This window comes from Chiloscyllium plagiosum, chromosome 11, assembly GCF_004010195.1.
Source record: "Chiloscyllium plagiosum isolate BGI_BamShark_2017 chromosome 11, ASM401019v2, whole genome shotgun sequence".
Lineage (NCBI taxonomy): Eukaryota > Metazoa > Chordata > Chondrichthyes > Orectolobiformes > Hemiscylliidae > Chiloscyllium > Chiloscyllium plagiosum.
Genome location: NC_057720.1, coordinates 71868931 through 71888749, shown reverse-complemented (window position 1 = coordinate 71888749; position 19819 = coordinate 71868931). Strand labels below are relative to the sequence as shown.

The 19819-nt window shown below is 39.7% G+C and overlaps 1 protein-coding gene across 2 annotated transcripts in view; it reads right to left on the bottom strand.

Annotated features, from left to right (window-relative positions):
* The window catches only part of dennd1b (DENN/MADD domain containing 1B), a 299799-nt gene that overhangs the window by 51244 nt on the left and 228736 nt on the right, over nucleotides 1-19819 (bottom strand). For both annotated transcript variants that reach the window (XM_043699790.1, XM_043699791.1), the window contains one exon: nucleotides 10240-10341. In XM_043699790.1, the coding sequence (XP_043555725.1) occupies nucleotides 10240-10341 (102 nt within the window). The remainder of the gene's footprint in view (nucleotides 1-10239; nucleotides 10342-19819) is intronic.

The window sequence follows — 19819 nt, the reverse complement described above, 5'->3', positions numbered from 1 at the left end:
CCTTATAGAGGTTTACAAAATTATGAGGGGCATGGAGAGGGTAAATAGGCAAAGTCTTTTCCCTGGGGTGGGGGAGTCCAGAACTAGATGGCATAGGTTTAGGATGAGGGGGGAAAATATAAAAGAGACCTACGGGGCAACATTTTGACACAGAGGGTGGTACGTGTATGGAATGAGCTGCCAGAGGAAGTGGTGGAGGCTAGTACAATTGCAACATTTAAGAGGCATTTGGATGAGTATATGAATAGGAAGGGTTTGCAGGGATATGAGCCGGGTGCTTGCAGGTGGGACTAGATTGGGTTGGGATATCTGGTCGGCATGGACAGGTTGGACCAAAGGATCTGTTTCCATGCTGTACATCTCTATGACTCTAAGAACGTGGAGGGCAGTTTTGCTACCTTCAAAATATTAATATGAGTTCCTTTACATTCACTTGAGGGGCAGACAAGGTCTCAATTTAATATCCTATCTGACAGAAGAAACCTCTGATTGTATAGCAGGTCCTCGATAATACACAAGCACGTCCGCTTTCATTTTTGTGCTTAAATCTTAGAGTGGGACTTGAATTCACAATGTTTTCTAACTCCAAGCATGAGTGTGTTGCCAGCTGCAGATAACAAAGTCACAGAAAATACAAACTATTATTACTGATTTCAAGAATGTCAATGTGAAATTTCTCTACACTGGTTATTAGGTCAAAGTTTTAAAGTCAACCTCTCCTTGCAGAATATCTTTTACAGTTATTTCCTCCTCCCCAATATGTCTTTTGTAAAGTGAACATTGATCCAAATAATCAAATAACAGGTCAAAAACCTGAAAAGCTATCTCAATTTCTTGGCAGACCAACCACAAACCTTGTCTGCGTTATACTATTTAAATTCAAACTATATATCATCGCTTTAATTAATTGGTTTTGTTAACAATCAAAACACTTAAGTACTAAAGCAGTTAGTCAACACTATAAAATTACAAAGGGACAATTAAACAGCTAACACCATTCTTACTGGACTTTGCAAGTACAGATTTTTATTAGAAATTAGAAAATTAGCACTGCATTTGGGAAAGAAGTCTGACTCATGTCTGAAATACTATCAAGGTACTAATGTATGTGCATCAGTTGCTTATGCCTTGAATATTCAATCCAAGATTTCCAATTAGTATGACTTCATTAAAAATATGATACATTCTAAAAAAATGAAGAATTAGTAATATTTTTAACAGAAATAAATGAACTGATCACTGAATTCCAATATCTAGAGAATGCTAACTCACAATTAGATTGTTAATTTGTTTATCAATTTTTTTCAGATTTTGTTTAGTGAATAATTGAACTGCTTCAAGACACAAATGTTCTGTATGAAGTATTAACCATACAAGTATCATTTCTGATGGAATAAATTTTATTGCTGGCAATATCAAACTGGGACTGTTTAAAAGAAAAATATACAGAAATACTCAACGTTGGAAGCAATGAGCGAATTATTACAAAAGCAGAACTAGGTTCCACTGTAATTCCCCACAGCTAGCCATGTTTAAACACAAAGAATAAAAGATATAATCTTGCAAATAAAGAGTACACTGCAGTTATCTGTAAAACAATTCAATTTGTACATTCCTTTTTCAGTTTGATTCTCAGTTTAAACAAAAGGATTCAACTATGGAGTTACTTGTTTTGCAAATAACAGTTATTTGCACAATTAATAGAATTGGGGAACTTTTTAAAAATCATATTACAAGAAAGTAAAGTGAAGTAGGTACTTTTTCTGAATTACATGGAAGGGTCAAATTAAAGCAGGATGTTTACTGGCCTGCCATGACTGTATAAATTATGCCGTCAGTGGTAATCTGAAGGCTATAATTCAGTTGTTGATATGGAACAAGCTGAATTCCTATAAATTAAAACAATGGCAACAGCACATAGGGTAGAAATGATAGAAACCAGGCAGATAATCTGAGGCATAATTGGACAAAGTCCTATTTATTCTGAATGGGCCTTTTTCCAAGATCCAAGGCCTTGGTTCATGGTCAGATCAGTATTATTTACTGGATTTCATGTTAACTAAAATGAGATAAAAAAAAACAACTGAGCTACTACAGAACAGAAATGTCTTTGAAGTGTAGGTTGCTATCATACCAGAAACTCAAGAAATTCTGCTGTCATAAGATAGCACTTGATTCATTATCATTCTTCGCAAACTACTGAGCTCAATCAGTCTGTTACAAGACTGTGCAAATCATCAATAGTCAAATCTCTGTAGAAAAAGTATTTCAGAAACACAGGTGCATATCATCCTCAGAAATTGGGATAATTTGTTTTATCACAAACTTCTTCAGCAAAACGTGCAAGGAATCAGGATTGCAGCAGAGTTTCTCAGACTATGTCCTTGTTATCATCGTGGAAAAACTAACCATCAATGAAAGAAAGAATCCTCAAAAGTTACCCGAATGACTGAGCACCCCAAAATACGACGATGCAACTTTTTCACACAGAGGGTGGTATGTGTATGGAATGAGCTGCCAGAGGATGTGGTGGAGGCTGGTACACTTGTAACATTTAAAAGGCTTCTGGATGGGTATATGAATAGGAAGGGTTTGGAGGGATATGAGCCGGGTGCTGGCAGGTGGGACTAGATTGGGTTAGAACATAGAACATAGAAGAATACAGCGCAGTACAGGCCCTTTGGCCCTCGATGTTGCGCCGATCCAAGCCCACCTAACCTATACTAACCCACTATCCTCCATATACCTATCCAATGCCCGCTTAAATGCCCATAAAGAGGGAGAGTCCACCACTGCTACTGGCAGGGCATTCCATGAACTTACGACTCGCTGAGTGAAGAACCTACCCCTAACTTCAGTCCTATATCTACCCCCCCTTAAGGTTAGGATATCTGGATGGCATGGACGGGTTGGACCAAAGGGTCTGTTTCCATGCTGTCCATCTCTATGACTCTATAAGTGCAAGCTCACGAACAGAAGTCCAGCTTTTCAAAATATGATTCGAAAGCACAGAAATGGACGGCATGGTGGCACAGTGGTTAGCACTGCTGCCTCACAGCGCCAGAGACCCGGGTTCAATTCCCACCTCAGGCGACTGACTGTGTGGAGTTTGCACATTCTCCCCGTGTCTGCGTGGGTTTCCTCCGGGTGCTCCGGTTTCCTCCCACAATCCAAAGATGTGCAGGTCAGGTGAATTGACCATGCTAAATTGCCCGTAGTGTTAGGTAAGGGGTAAATGTAGGGGTATGGGTGGATTGCGCTTCGGCGGGGCGGTGTGGACTTGGTGGGCCGAAGGGTCTGTTTCCACACTGTAAGTAATCTAATCTAATCTAATTAAAATAAGGCAGATTTAGCAATCTGGCCTGTAGTCTGCAGGAGCATACTTGATGCTATCCTAGAGGCAATAATCAGGAAACCCCGATTAACAATATTATTATCTTTGCTGACTTTTTTCTTTAGAACTTGAAGGCCTTTATATTTCCCTCACATATTCTTGTCCAGATCGATCACTGAGGCCGCTGAAGACAAAAGACCATCAGAAATAGAAACAGAAGGCGGCTGTTCCACCATTCAATAAGATAAGATCTTACACTTTTTACGTCGACTTTCTTGCCCTTTCTGCATAATCCCTGATTCCACTACTGATCAAAAACCTAAATACCTATTTCAGCTTTAAATATAGACAAGGACTTTGCCACTACAGCTCTCTGTGGCAAGACTCAAATTTCTAACAAAAGGATTTCCTCATCATAGAGTCATAAAGTCCTACAGCACAGAGACAGGCCCTTTGGCCCAAACCGGTCCATGCCAACCACAATGTCCATCCACGCTAACCCCACTGCCATGCACTTGGCCTATATCCTTCTAAACCTTTCCTATCCTAGTACTTGTTTAAATGCCTTTAAAATGTTGTTAATGTACCTGCCTCAAACACTTCTGCTGGCAGCTCATTCCATATGCATACGACCCTCTGTGTAAAAATGTTGCCACTCATGTTCCCTTTTACTCTTTCCCCCTGAGCTTAAACTGATGCCCTCTAGTCCATGATCCTCCAACTCTACATTCTAAAGAAAAACGTCCTAGCTTGTCAAACCTCTCCCTATAACACAGACTGTTGAGTCCTGGTAACATCCTGGTAAATTTCTTCTGCACTCTTTCCAGTTTAGTTACATCTTTCCAATAGCAAGGTGACCAAAACTGAAAACAAGACACCAAATGCGGTCTCACCAGTACAACTGCAACATAACTTCCCAACTTCAATAAACAATGTCCGGACTGCTGAAGGCCAGAGTGCCAAAGCCTTCTTCACTGCCCTGTCTGCGCTTTCAGAGAACCGTGCCCCTGAACTCCAAGGTCCCTCTGTTCCACTACACTCCTTAAGGCCCTACCATTCACCATGAAACCCCTATCTGATTTGACTTTCCAAAATGCAAGACCTCACACTTCTCTGTATTAAACTCCATTTGCCATTTCTCGGTCCACTGCCTCAGCTGATCAAGATCCTGTTGCAATTTCTGATAACCTTCCTCACTGTCCACCATACCACCTATTTTACTTACTAATCATGCCTTACACATTCTCACCCAAATCATTGGTATAGATAACAAACGGGAATGGGGCCAGCACCAACCCTGGAGTCACTCCACTAGTCACAGGTCTCCAGCCCAACAAGCATCCTCCACTAATACTCTCTGCTTCCTACCATTAAGCCGAATGTGTATCCAATTAGCCAGCTCCCCCGGATTCCATGCAATCTAACTTTCCAGAGCAGCCAACCATGTGGAACCTTATCAAAGGCCTTACTGAAATCCATAAAGACTACGTCCACCACCCTGCCCTTGTCCTAATCACTTCATCAAAAATCTCTAACATCATCTTAGTCTTAAATTGATACCCCTTTATGTTGAAATTATGTTCTCTGGTTCTAGACTCTTCCATGAGGGAAACTATCCTCTCAGCATTTACCCTGTCAAGTCCCTTAGGAATCCTATGTTTCAATGAGACCACCTCTAATTCTTTTAAACTCCAGCACGTAGAGTGCCAACCTGTTTAACTTTTGCTTATAGTACAACCCCTCCTTATTGGGAACAAAACAAATTGCTGGAAAAGCTTAGCAGGTCTGGCAGCAACTGTGAAGTGAAATCAAAGTTAACATTTTGGGTCCAGCGACCCTTCCTCAGTTCCTCCTTACTCGCATCACTCTTGTGACTTTTACATGAACCGCCTTCAACTGAATGATATATTTCCTTAAACGCAGATACCAAAGCTGCTCACAGTTCTCATGATGTGGTCTCACCAGCACCTTGTACAGTTGCAGTAAGGCTTCCCTACACTTATACTCCAACACCCCCCCCACCAAAAATAAGGGCCAACATTCCATTGGCCTGTCTGATTATCTGCTGATTATTGGCTAGCTTTCTCTGTTTTGTGCACAAGTATCCCCAAGTTCCTTTGTGTTACAGCTTTCTGCAGTTTTCCTCCATTGAAATAATATTCTGTTCTTTTGTTATCCCTTCCAAAATGAATAATTTCACATTTTCTCATAATACTATCCATTTAGCAACTTTTTTCCCCACTTACTTAATCTATGAATCTCTCTCTCTGTCTCAATTGTTTGTATCCCTCCAAAACTTGCCTTACCACCTATGCTAACAAACCATGCACAATTCCCGGGATGCATCAGGATAGCCAAGTAACAAAATGATTTGCTCCCCCTGTCCATTTTCTTTGCATAAATGCAAGGAATCTTTGCCTTTCACGACCAGAGCCTGGATAAACTTCCCAAAGTTATTGCTGTTCCACCAAATTGTCAAGTTCTGGGTGAAGACGTATGAACCGGCTCCCTTTCTTCATTCATTTACCCTCTTGCATTCTGACAATTAAACATCCAGTTGCGCAGTCAGACACTATGATAACTCCCACGCTAGTAAAAAGGTAGGTATGTAAGAAGGTAAGTGCGATGTATGGACACCAGTTGAGTTAGTGTTATGAAGTTGAAGGCGTGTACTGTACCTTTCAGAGAGAGTGAATGCTGTTCTACACTGAGAGCTTACAAGGGCAGTCTCAGAGTCTACTGCAAAATTGAAAATATGTAATATTTGGCAGTGAAATGGATTCCTGATTTGGTTGCTGTTTTGCCAACAGTTTGAATTTGACAATTTGAATTTAAATTAAGCCCCAGGATACTAAAACCCAATCAAGTTTGAATTTATTGTTTTGCCAACATCAAACCAATGAGTTGATCCAATGTGGGGGATATAAAAAAAGACAGGTATTTAGACAATCAGGCAGAGCAACTGCCATCGAGAGAGAGACCTAAAACATTGAAATACTCTCCACCAAAGGGACCTTTTCATATGAAATATTTTCACAGTAAACAGAAAGACGACAACCCAGGGAGATCTTCAGCCGGAAGAAGAAAGACACCAAAGACAACAGTGACTTTATGGTTTTGAAATCAAATTGATGTAGTTTTAATAAGTATTTTATTGGAACAGTATATTGTTATAACGTTCAAGGCAGATAATAAGCAGTTAAGAGAAAGGGGGGCTTAGAGTTGTGAACAGTTGTTGCTTAATGTTCACTTTTAGAATTAAAGAATAAATTGAAATAATTTTCTTTAAATAATAGAATTTGGGAGTTCACTCATATTTTAACAGGATTAGGAGGTGAGTTGAGCTTTTCTTGGCGTTTAGTTTAATTAACAGAAAAGTTCACCGCCTTGTCGTAACAGTTAGGTACCAAGGCACAACATGGAAGGGTGCCAGGTAAGTGATGCTTTGTTCTGGATAGGTTGGTAGTATTGGGTCCGGTGGAGAGAAGGGGATCTGACAAGTCCTGGGGGTGCCAGCTCAGGGTCAAGGTCCATGGAGTATAAGAGGTCGGGGGAGATGTAAATGGAGTATTTGTATTCTCAGTTAGTAGGATCAGTTTCATGAATATACAGAAGTTTGACTAGATTTACAATTGTCCAACTCTACCTTGTTAATTATTAACAGCAACACCATTCTCTGAATTCTTCAATTTAAATGGATACTTTTGGAGGGTTTCATGTGCAGGGGATTTTCCCAGCAGAATCTCTAAGTTCTCAGACTACCCCATGAGAGTCTGCTGCATCAGGATTCCATAGGGTCCTGACAAACAATTCCCATTCATGTTCCAGAAGCAATGGTCGGACGTTAATAAATCAGTGTCTTGAACAATACACACATGCACACAGATTAGGCAGAAGAAGTGAGTCCAAAAATGATAATAGGTTAAAGATAATGTAGAACAATCTCCATTGGTCAGTCATGAAGAGTGGTTGGTCAAATGACGATGGTTGAGTAGTCGATTTTGGGATTTTTGACTTTGTAAGCAGTTTGAAATCCTTGGGTCCAGTTTTGCTTTGACTGGCTTGCTGGGTTTTAGCCCTCAGGCAGAATCTTTGACCTGCAGCACTGGTTTACTTGGCTGGTTCTTCCATTGTGACCTTCATAACACACTCATGCTTGAATGCTAGCAATTACAGATGAGTACCTAGTCCCATTGGCACAAACACTCAACTCACAAGCACATCTTCTTCAACTAGCACTTACAGACCAGGATTGAGCTGGCTTTCAACCTCTGTTCTTGTGTACCTTTGAAAGGAGAAAGGTACAAAACATGTCTCTTTCCCAGACTGCTGTCTTTTCTCCGGTTCAAGTTCACAGTATGAGGACCTAACCCTCATAGCTCAGCATGCACTCATTTCTGATGAAGGGCTTATGCCTGAAATGCTGATTCTCCTGCTCCTCAGATGCTGCCTGACTTGCTGTGCTTTTCCAGCACCACTCTCCCGACTCTGATCTCCAGCATCTGCAGTCTTCACTTTCTCCTAGCTCAGTATGCGCTGTCTTGTTCCCAGTCTAAGTCCACCCCTTGGAGGCTCGTTACCTCGTTAGGTATGACATTCTGGGGATCTCTTCCCTTCTCTCTCTATGCCAGTGTGTTTACATCCACTGTCATTGTGGTTATATCAATCCCCTCTTTTGAAGAAAAATAATATTGGAACTCAGATTTGATCTGACCATCGAGATGACAACCCGGGGCAGTGACATGTCAAACCTTTATAAACACTGATAAGGTTTCAGTTGGAACATTGTTTAGTTCTGAATACTGTAAAGGTTTGAGATATTACAGAGAGAGTTACTGTAAAGTATACTACAGATGAGGCACTTTGGCTGCGTGGAGAGGTGGGAGAAGTTTGGAATAGAATCTGAAAGTGCTAGATAAAATCAGCAGCTCTGGAAGCATCTGAGAGAGAAACAGTTCATAAATCAAGTCCAATATGGCTCTTCTTTGGATATAACAGACCTGAAGAAGAATGTTCTAAACATGGGCTGTTTTTCTCTCTCCACAGATGTTGCCAGACCTGCTCAGCTTATTTTGTTTTAGATTTTCAGCATCCATCGTATTTTGCTTTTACTAGAGAAGTTTGGGTTGTTTTCCTTTGAAGGAGAAGGTTAAGAGAAGATTTTAACAGCTGTGTAAGAAATCACGACTGTCTTTGGCACAAAGAAAAATGAAATTGCTTTGAGCGGCAGAATACACAAATCTACAATCATGCTCAAAAGAGTTAGAGTTGACACGAGGAAATAATGCTCCTTCCTTACACAGAAAGTTCTGGAAGTGCAGTGAAAGGATACTGCAAACAGATTCAATAATCACTTGCAAAAGGAATTTGGAAATACCAGAAAGGAAAAATGTACAAGGCTATTGGAAGAATGAGGGAATGGGATGAATTAGATAGCTCTGCTAAACCAGAACTTGAATGGCGCCTTGTTTTTTTAAAAAAGGGAAGCTTGTATATGAGAGAAATACTGACTTCTCAGCTGTCGTTTAAGTTGCTGTTCCAATTCTGAATGTACTTGCAATTTTCACAGAGGTCATTCGATCAAGTGGGAGCCAAAGTCACAATTTAAAAGGAACCCACCAAATCAAATTTAATGCTTGCAAAGATTGTTTGAGAAGTTGCAAACCATTATTGCTCAATGAATGCTGGCACTTCCACTTAGCTAACTGCTCATGCCCTCTTACATCCCTCAGTGTTGACAGACATCAGGGGTTGGGTGTCCATTTTGTAATTTGGTCAGGAGCCAATTTGGGATCCTGGTGCTGCAGGGTATTTTCCAGACACTCCTACCAGGATGATAAAAGAAAGGCTTGTTGAATACTTAGACCCTTCTTACTTTTAATTGCCTGGTTGTGATTGACAGCAGCCCTTCAATGGGATGGACATTGGTCACAGAGCTATGACCTTGACATGTTCCGAGCTCAAGCACACTGCCTACAAGCTGACTGGAACTTCTAGTCATTCCAGGTATAGAGCCTGAACACATCCCTTTCTAACTTTAAATTTATCGACATTGGCTCCTCACTGCTGGTAAGATGGTGGTATCTCATTACCTGACCCAACCTCTTAAAATGGCTGGGCTGTCGTCATGACGCAATGAAGACAAAGGCTGGCATTACCAACTTGTGGGTCTGTTAGCCCATGAACCCAAGCTTGTCTGGAAGTTCAGCTCCTGATATGCATCAGCAAGCCAAATGTCACATTCCACACTCACCAGTTCTACCAAACTATTTCCATCACTAGGTCACAGACACCCACTCCACACTGATGTCTGTTCATGGTGCTCCACTCTCCAACCCTAGGAGGGCCACTTATGTTTCCCAGAAACCTCCTCTTACCCTCCAACAAACATAGAAATAGTTTGAGAAACTCAGCAGGTCTGGAGAGAAAGCAGAGTCAATGTTTCTGGTCCGGGGACCCTTCTTCAGAATTCCTCCTATCCCATCCTATTTGCATTTTCCCCTTGTAACTTTATCTTGTTTCCCCTTAAATGCTAATTGCCTGAACTATTCATGTGGTGGCAAATTCCACATTCTAACCAGTCTCCTAAAATCTCCACTGGATTTACTGCAACTGTCTTGTACTTAAGATCATTTCCTCTGGAGTCTTCCACCAATACTAGTATCATCTGCATACTGCAAAAGCAAACCCCTTCATAAACCCTCTTCCATGCGACCACTCAGCCTTTGCTGACTGAGGAGAAAATCTCAGCCAGTCTTTCCTAACCATTACAATCTCTCAGTCCTTGATTGAAAATTAATACTCAATATTCTAATTTGAGACATATGCAGTACAAAATAGTATTGAAAATAAATTTTCCCCAGCAACATATCCACACCATTTTTATATGTACACAAATTCTTCACCTGTTTGAAGAGCTGAAGCTGTACTGCATTTTGAAGAAACTGTTTCATAGTGCTGGACCGATGTGCAACGTAGCTCTCTTCGCAAAATGTGATTGGCTCTCCCTGAAATTAAACAATATTCATCAGATTATTCACCTGAACATTAGTTAAGTACATTCTTGCTCCTAATTGTTAGTTTTTAAATGCTTTTTATTACATCGAACAGCACTGAAGAATTGAAGCAGAAGTACATGTTCGAACTGGAATAGACCATGAGAGCTGGTTCATATTTTAACAATGGACATTCTATCCATCTGCTTTCTCTTACCCTGAACATCCCATGTTTTCCATGTTCTGCTACCCCCTACAAGTTGCTCATTCCCTTGCCAGGGCATGGTTTCACTGGAAGCTTTTGCTGAACACTACCTCACTCAGGCAGACCTGATTTATGCCTGAGCTCTGACACAGTACTGCTTGGCTGACAGGTGGAGCTCACATCTCAGCCTGACTTGATCCTCTCTCAGCACCAAACACACAAAGTGTATTATGAGTTGGTGGGTTTTAACCCTGCCTGATCTACTTCACCATAACCATCAAACTTGCCGAGAGCTCCACTGCCCCAACTGATGATTCCAAAGACATCACCATTTTGGCACATACTAGGGATCCTTTCCGTCAGTATAGCTTAGGAATGATCATCCTCTCTTGGATACCAACTTCTTATCTCCAAAAAATGAACAAACACAAAAGCTTGAAAATGACTCCATTAGGAAAAAACAAACTTGGTTAACAACTATCTTTATTGGTGCACATTGACACAGAATGTCATTTCAAAACATGGTCTAGTTTCTTGGCAACAGTCATTAGGCTAATATGCACTGGATATCATTCCCTGTTCTTATGTTGTTTTATTCAAAGCAAAATTGGAAACAATTGTTGATGATTCAGAATGGAATGCCTAAGGTCTTATGGCATTGGTTTGAATGTATATTTTTACAACAGATCATTTTAACTGCTGATATTTCAATTTTGTTGGTTCAGGCCATTGTCATGTGAAGCGTTTTCAGTCTGCTGATTCAAACTGGAGAGAACATTCAAAGTACTTGGACAGGGAAAGACCAGAGCATATCTGTGGCGAGTGAAGGAAATAATAATACCACAAAAGCCAACTGTATATATCACAGATATGCCTTTTTTTAAAAAGTAGAATAGCTTCTGCTCAATCAGCAGCTTACTAACTATTGCAAAACCTAGTGTCTCAGCCATTGTTTCCTTTGGATTCTGATAAAAAGAATTATTTGCCTGTCATAATGCATAAACCCTACTGATAATACTGATGAACAATGTTAGCTACATTCACATTTATATGTCTGTCATAAACCATTCACCTTCTGCCTGATAAAATGTGAAGATAATCATGCCAGACTGCATGACCAAATAAAGAGAAGAGGGTTCTCCATTGGAATTTTGCACAAATTCCCTTGGATGATCAAGTTTAGAAAAAAACTTGCCAGTATAGGATGCAGGATCTTACTTCGAGAGATGGCCAGGGATGCTGACTATTCTCCCTGTCCTCCCTTGCCTTTCCCACTCCAGTTTAAAAGGAATGGATTTAAAAACAAGATCTGTAGCAAATTGCCAACCAATGTAAATTGCTGCTCTTATAGATGTAAGGAAGGTTTATGTCAAAATATTACTAATTTCTTTGTTTCTGTAATGCTAGCATACAAGAAAACAGTGCTTCAATTCATACCTGACAGGACCATCAATCTTTGACCTCTATAAAATAGTGTCATTTGAATTTAGCTTTGTTCACTAGCGTTATATTTTTCCCTCCAATTAACCGAACACACAACTGCAGCAAACTTGACGGACAAATAAAACTAGAAGAACAAAATTTGTTTATCATGAGACCAGCGAGAATACAAAACTAATTTTAATGTACTTGGTAAGGAATTTTAACCAGCAGAATTTTTACTTCCATATTACAAATACGAGGAATTACAGATATCACAGATGCTGTAAACTCTTAAAATAATCAGTGCAGACATTACAGTTTCGCCCAATGTATTTACAAAACAATTCATTTTCTACCTGAAAAAATACCCAAATGGGACATGAGACACAAGATTCACATTCTGGAAATATATTCTACTTGCACTATACAATATACTACTTTCTGAGGAGAAGTAGCATAAGTTTGGCATGCTTATCGCAAAGCATTAATATTAATGAACACTGTTAGCTACATTCACATTGATTTATTAACAAACAATTGAGTTTTGACGGGTAAAGTGAAGCAATCTAATGACCTGGTTATATATTTTGAAAGAGTTGCTGCCAATTATGACTTTTTGTACACCAATAAAATGCTGAATATTCAATAAATAATACAAAGGAGAAATAAACTAAACCAGAAAGATTTTAATTTGGATGTTGTAAAATGATCAACTGTAAATAACCTGGAGCTCAGCTAAATGAAATGGACACTCTCGTACATCAAATCCCTTCTAACATGAAACAACTATTTAGATAATATACATACCTTTTAATGTCCTTGAAATGCAAATTTAGATAACATACAAGGTAAATGCATAAGAATAGGATTATGAAGAATTCTTTGAATTATAATGTTTATTCATGGAACATTATAATAATTCATTACAAAATCCCATATTTCTGTCAGGTAGTCAAGACCATGCTAATGGAATGGAATCTGCAAGGACTCTCTGGAGTACAGTTTTGATAGCTCACTGTACACAAAGGACAAATACTACGAGTCATTGCAGAACAATACAAAAATCTACCGCTGACATTCACAGTACTTTATGAAAACACAGAGAAAACTGCATTAAGAGCAATTCTAATCACTACTCTGGATCTCCCTCTGATCTATCAAAACAAAAATCAACAGTTACAGATCAGACAGAAATTTTCAAATGGAATCAGCAAAAATCCATCCTATCTGACACTATTGAATCCCCAAAGCACAGATATACTTTTTAAATTGCTGTGGTCCAGGATTACAAGCATGTGGCTATTTTATTTCACATCATAATTACTGAAAGATCTTCAGTAGAATAAATTAAACGTCGTAATTTAATAGTCAATATTAAATCACAACATTAGATTATGGCAATTCTTCTGATGCAATAATAAGGCGCAATAAAACCATTCAGAAGAACACAGGAACAGAGGTAGGCCATTCAGTCCATTAAGCCTGCCTCACCATTTAATATGATCATGGATGACCATCTGTTTCAATGCCTTTTTTTCCACACTACCCCTTTACAGGATTGGAATTTTGATATCTGTTAATCTTCACGTCAAACATAATCAAAGATTGAGCTTTCACAGATCAATGGTGCAGAGAATTCCAAAGATTCACAAATCTCTGACAGAATACAATTAATCCTGATGCTGATGCTAAGCAGCATACCCCTACTTTGAAAGTGTTCTTTGGTCTATCATCAGGGGAAACTCCACACTTGTATCCATCTGTACATCTCTTAAGTATTTTACAAGTTTCAATCACATTAACTCTTATTCTTCAAAACTCTAATGAGCACATACCCAATTTGCCCAATTGCTCTTTCTATGACAGTCCTGCTGTTGTCTTTAATGTCTTTAATGACCAGAACCAGAAGCAGATACAGATCAAGGAAGTCCTGAATTCACAATGAGGTGATTGATGCAATGGGCTACCAATGAGGTTATTCAGCCCTATTGCTGCTGTTTAGTTGACATATTGGTATTTAGTAGCATTGTGGTATGAAGTTTTTACAGCAATAAGGCATCCTGGAAAAAAGTCTACTGCCTTGTATGTCTGAACATACATTGCATGCACTCTGTAGCAGTAATATTCTTCCCAAGATAAAGGGCCCAACACTGTATAGACAATTCAAGGTGCAGTCCAATCAAGGTTCTTTGGTATTGAGGGATAAATTTATCATTGCTGCACTCAAATACTCTTATGGTAAAGGCTAACGTAATATTAGCCTTCCTAAATGCTTGCTGCATCTGCGTGTTAACCTTCAGTGACTTATTGCCAAGGATACCCAGGTCTCTTTATCCAACTATACTTCCTAAACTCTTACCATTAAAGAAATACTCTGCAGATCTATTCCTCCCACTGAAGTGGAAAACCTAATCTTTCCACATTATATATACTGTCTGCCTTGTATTTGTCCACACAGTGAGTCGGTCCAAACCCTCTTGAAGGTATTTTGTTTCTTCTTCACAGCACACAATTTCACCTAGCTTTAAGTTACATTTAAACTTGAATGTATCAATTGGACCATTCATGTATCAATTACAATAGTTACTCCTCCTCCTCCTCCTCTCTCCATCATTTATTTAGGTCCCTCTTGACTGTGGATTCACTACACTCAATTGAAAATTCATCGATAAACTGATTCAATTGTTGAATGACTGACAGGCTTTCATTTTTTCCACACAGAAAGCGTTAAATTTAAACTCCTGCCCTAAGTGTAAAAACATAATAGCTTAAAAAAAAGCTGAAAATTATTTAATTAAAACAGAGTGTTAGAATGTACTAAGCCGTAGAGAAGTTCTCATAAGTAATTTTATAGAGGTGTGTGCAATCACTTTTCCTTTGTTGATTCCAGATATCATGGCCAATGCTGGCTGTGATATGGATCAGTTTATGTTTCATCTGAACGCGAATTTTGAATGTGAACTTCATCTCTCAATGAATGTTAGGACTTAGAAGACTCAAAGAATGGATAAGGAGAACAAGGTGCAATGCTTTAAAAAAGATGGAAAGCCAATGGAATTTTAAGCATTTATTACAAGAAAACAGAAGATCCATGGAAGGTGGCTTGAGAACACATTTTTTTAGCTCCTTTAAGGACCAGTAAATTCTCTGGTCTCCCTCCTATCGGAAGAATGTTGTGAAACTTGAAAGGGTTCAGAAAAGTCATAGAGATGTACAACATGGAAACAGACCCTTCGGTCCAACCCGTCCAAGCCAACTAGATATCCCAACCCAATCTCGTCCCACCTGCCAGCACCTGGCCCATATCCCTCCAAACCTTTCCTATTCATATACCCATCCAAATGCCTCTTAAATGTTGCAATTGTACCAGCCTCCACCACTTCCTTTGGCAGCTCATTCCATACATGTACCACCCTCCTGTGAAAATGTTGCCCCTTAGATCTCTTTTATATCTTTTCCCTCTCACCCTAAACCTAGTTCTGGCTATTTATCCTATCTATGCCCCTCATAATTTTGTAAACCTCTATAAGGTCACCCCTCAGCCTCCGACGCTCCAGGGAAAACAGCCCCAGCTTGTTCAGCCTCTCCTTATTGCTCAAATCCTCCAACCCTGGCAACATCCTTGTAAATCTTTTCTGAACCCTTTCAAGTTTCACAGAATGTTGCCAAGATTGGAAGTTTTGAGCTATAGGGAGAGGTTGAATTGGCTGGGACTGTTTTCCCTGGAGCTTCGGAGCTGAGTGGCGATCTTATCGAGGTTTATAAAATCATGAGGGGCATAGATAGTGTAAATAGACAAGGTCTTTTCCCTGGATTGGGGGAGTCCAGAACAAGAAGGCATAGATTTAGGGTGCGGGGGGAAAGATATAAAAGGGAGCTATGGGAAACTTTTTCATGTGTATGGAATCAGCTGCCAGAGGAAACGGTGCAAGTGGTACAATTACAACATTTAAAAGGCATCTGGATGGGTTTATGAATAAGGTTTCGAGGGATAGGTGCTGGTAAATGGACTAGATTAATTTAGGATATCTGGTCAACATGGACGAGTTGGATTGAAGGGTCTGTTTCTGTGCTGTACATCTCTAAGATACTTTATAGCGGCATTAGCAAACAAATTTGAATGAAAAATGGAAGCAGCTAGAATGTCTTTAATAATCTTGCGCATGGGTACACAGAACAAGAAGCTGATAGTGTCCAAAGAAGTCTTGAATTCACACTGTTAAAAGTGATGAGGTTATTGATGCAGTAGACTACCAATGAGTTTATTCAGTCTTATTACTGACAGATTGGTATTCAGTAGCATTGCGGTATGAACTTATTACAACGATAAGGCATTTCTGATGTGGAAACACTTTGATGTCAAAGTAGCTTAACATCAACTTAACCTTATACTTTATTTCAACAATGCAATATAAACTAATCACTATAAACGACTTGTAAACTATCATGATTAACAATAATTTTTCAGAAATTCGATGGCACACGTTAAAAATAAAGCTGTAGACTTAAGAATTCTCAGCAAAACACTTATTGCAATAAGTGGATTAAAATAGTCCTAAATAGAAAGCTTTGAAAATATGACTTTTTTAAAAAAAAATCATATTCCTTTCTCCCTATAAAATCTAGACAGCTTTATCAAAGACAGCTGACTCTGATCCTCAAAATGGAAACATTCAAGTTTGAAGTGTGTCAGTCTTATGAACACAGACAATGCCCCTTTAATCTTTGAAAGGATGAAAACTTTACATGTTGTAACATTCTGATACAAATGGATACATTCTTTGGCTGTGTTTCAGAGTACTGGCAGTTAATAGCACTGGGAATAACTGCTGCCAACAGCTATTAAACATGACTTCTTTTCCCATTGAGGAATACTAAAATGTTGTCAGTTCAAACTCTGAACTGTAGATCAGGTTATTAAAAAGAAAATCATTAAAAGCAAACCACAGTTAGTACTTTTCTACGCTTCTAAATTTGAGATAACAAAGGTTTGCAATCAAACCCACTTCCCTTGAGTAAAAATGAGTGCTGAAAATCAACATGTTCAAACAAACCCACTGTAGGGCCATTAAAACTTTCAGTGTATTTAATGGAACACTATAACGGGGGAAACAAGATAAAGTTGTGTGATGCATTGATACAGCATGCTGTGTTCTCATCATTTGGATTCACGCCCGCATGGGCTGATATTCTCACCATACGCAGCATTTAAAGCAGCATTGATCATGGTCCAGTGTGTTTTCAGAACATTAAATTCACAGCAATTGACACCCCTAATCTCATTCAGCGGCCATACGAATGGCAGTGACTTGGACAATGAAATGGAGTTTGTGATTCGTCTTGAAGGAGCAACAGAAGTGGGAAAAACAGAGCGGGATTGGATAAGACGTTCCTGAGTGTCTGCCCAGATTGGCTGAGGCCAGGGACACCAATAATGGGGTGAAAGAAGAATGTTTGGATAAGTAAGAGTACCATTAAATGAGGATAGGGCAGATTAAGGCTGGATAATGCATCATGGTCAGTCAACGGTCCCTTTGTTCTCAAAGTAATCAACCTGGACGAAACTGTAACTCTCAAAATTGCTTGAAATCAAGGTGTGAAACCCATGGAAAATCAGAAACCATCAGAACAACAATTTCTTTCAGATCTCCTTTAATTCCGAAAAGCAAGTCCCAGCTCTACACTTTACACGCTAAGGCAGGAGGGAATATTCCTAACGAAGGGCATATGCATGAAATCTTGACTCTCCTGCTCCTCTGATGCTGCCTGACCTTCTGTGCTTTTCCAGCACCACACTTTCTGATTCCGACTGTCCAACATCTGCAGTCCTGACTTTCTCCCAGTAGGGAACCTTCATGGGGTGCTCAGTTGCATGGAATTACACTGGTGATATGTCATAGGAGGCAGCCATTCGGCCCATCATGCCTGCACTAGCCTTAAAATGAACACCATTGCCCCGTGCCCGAACAATCATCCAATGTTGTCTTGAATGTCTCAACTCAACTGCCTCCACTCTACTTGCAGGCAGCACACTCCAGACCCAAACCAGTTGTTCTACCTCACTTCACCTTTGCTGCTTTTGCACATCACTTTAAATCTATGCCCTCTTCTCCTTGTCCGTTTTACAAGTGGGAACATTTTCTTCCTGCTGACTCTATCCAACCTGCTGATGATTTTGAAAACCTCTACCTGATCTCCTCTGCGCCTTCTTCTTTCCAACGAGAACAATCGCAACTTCTGCAATCTATCCTCAAATCCCTGGACTCACTCTTGTAAACTGCTTTGACACCTCCTTCCTATAACCTGGTGCCCAGAACTGCACAATGCATCCACCTCCTTCCTATAACCTGGTGCCCAGAACTGCACATATACAGTTGGATCAAACTCTGCATTGATTTAATGCTTCGCTCTAAGTAAAGCTAACGCAAAAGGGCCTTGATCTGGAACTAGGTAACAAGGTTTTGAACTGTCAATCTTCACTAGATGTAAAATGTGGCTAAAGTTAAATTTCTAAGTGGAAACTGCAAGTACAGGTAACATAATTACCTTTGTGCTTCATGCATTTTATGTGCTTTGCTCAATATGTGAGATGACATTAATTTCACCCATTGGGTTAAAAAAATATGAACAAGATGATTCTACTATTCTGGCAACTACAATTCCATTTTTCAGTTAAAAACTAGCAACTTTCAATAATCTGCATTCTTTCACCCTTGTTCTCCAAAGGCCGCAATACTTGAGATGCATAATACAAAGGTATATGGTTCTTACCTGTTAGCAACAGTATCAACCTGGCATCATTAGATGATTTCTTTAAACACTCAGGATATTTGTGCAACTGGATGTAGGTTTGTCCCTCAGAAAAAATGCGGGATGACACATGGCCCATTTTAATGTGGGAATCTGAATAACATCACACAGTGCATTGCCTGTTTTGAGACTGGGCCTCAGAGACTGCCATCAGACCTTCACTCTGCAGCACCTGATAAGTCGTTGAAAGTGAATTTGCAGGTAGTTTTGGAAACAGAAGATGGAGTCATGCGCAGGAAGGTCCAAATGTCCCTTACAATTAAAATTTCTACACTTCACTTCAAAAGAATCAACTCCTTGCCTGCCAGGTCTGACTGAGTACATAAGAACGAGGAGCAGGAGTAAGCAATTCAGCTCCTCATGCCTGCTCAGCTATTTGATCCTGACGGACCTCAACTTGGCCTCAACTCTACTTTCTTCCACTGTCCATAACCCTTCAAGCCATTACTAATTAAAAATCTGTCTATTCCTCCTTAAAGTTACACAACGTCCCAGCATCCACCACATGAATCAGTGAATTCTACAGATTCATGACCCTTTGAGGGGTGTAATTTTTCCTCATCTCTGTTTTAAATCTGCTGCACCTTATCCTAAACCTTTTATTCTAGATTGCCCCACGGGGAAACATCCTTTCTCCATTTGTTTCATCAATCCTCTTTAGCCTCTTATATACCTGAATGAGATCTCCTCTCCTTCTTCTAAACTCCAGACAGCATTGGCTTAAACTGATCATCATTAACGTTATATATTAATGATCTGGATGAAGGGACTGGGGGCATTTTAGCGAAGTTTACCGATGATACGAAGATAGGGGGACAGGCAGGTAGTACTGAGGAAGTCGGGAGGCTGCAGAAGGATCTAGACAGTTTGGGAGAATGGTCCAGGAAATGGCTGATGAAGTTCAATGTGAGCAAATGCGAGGTCTTGCACTTTGGTAAAAAAGAATACAAGCATGGACTACTTTCTAAATGGTGAGAAAATTCGTAAAGCCAAAGTACAGAGGGAGCTGGGAGTGCTAGTCGAGGATTCTCTAAAGGTAAACATGCAGGTTGA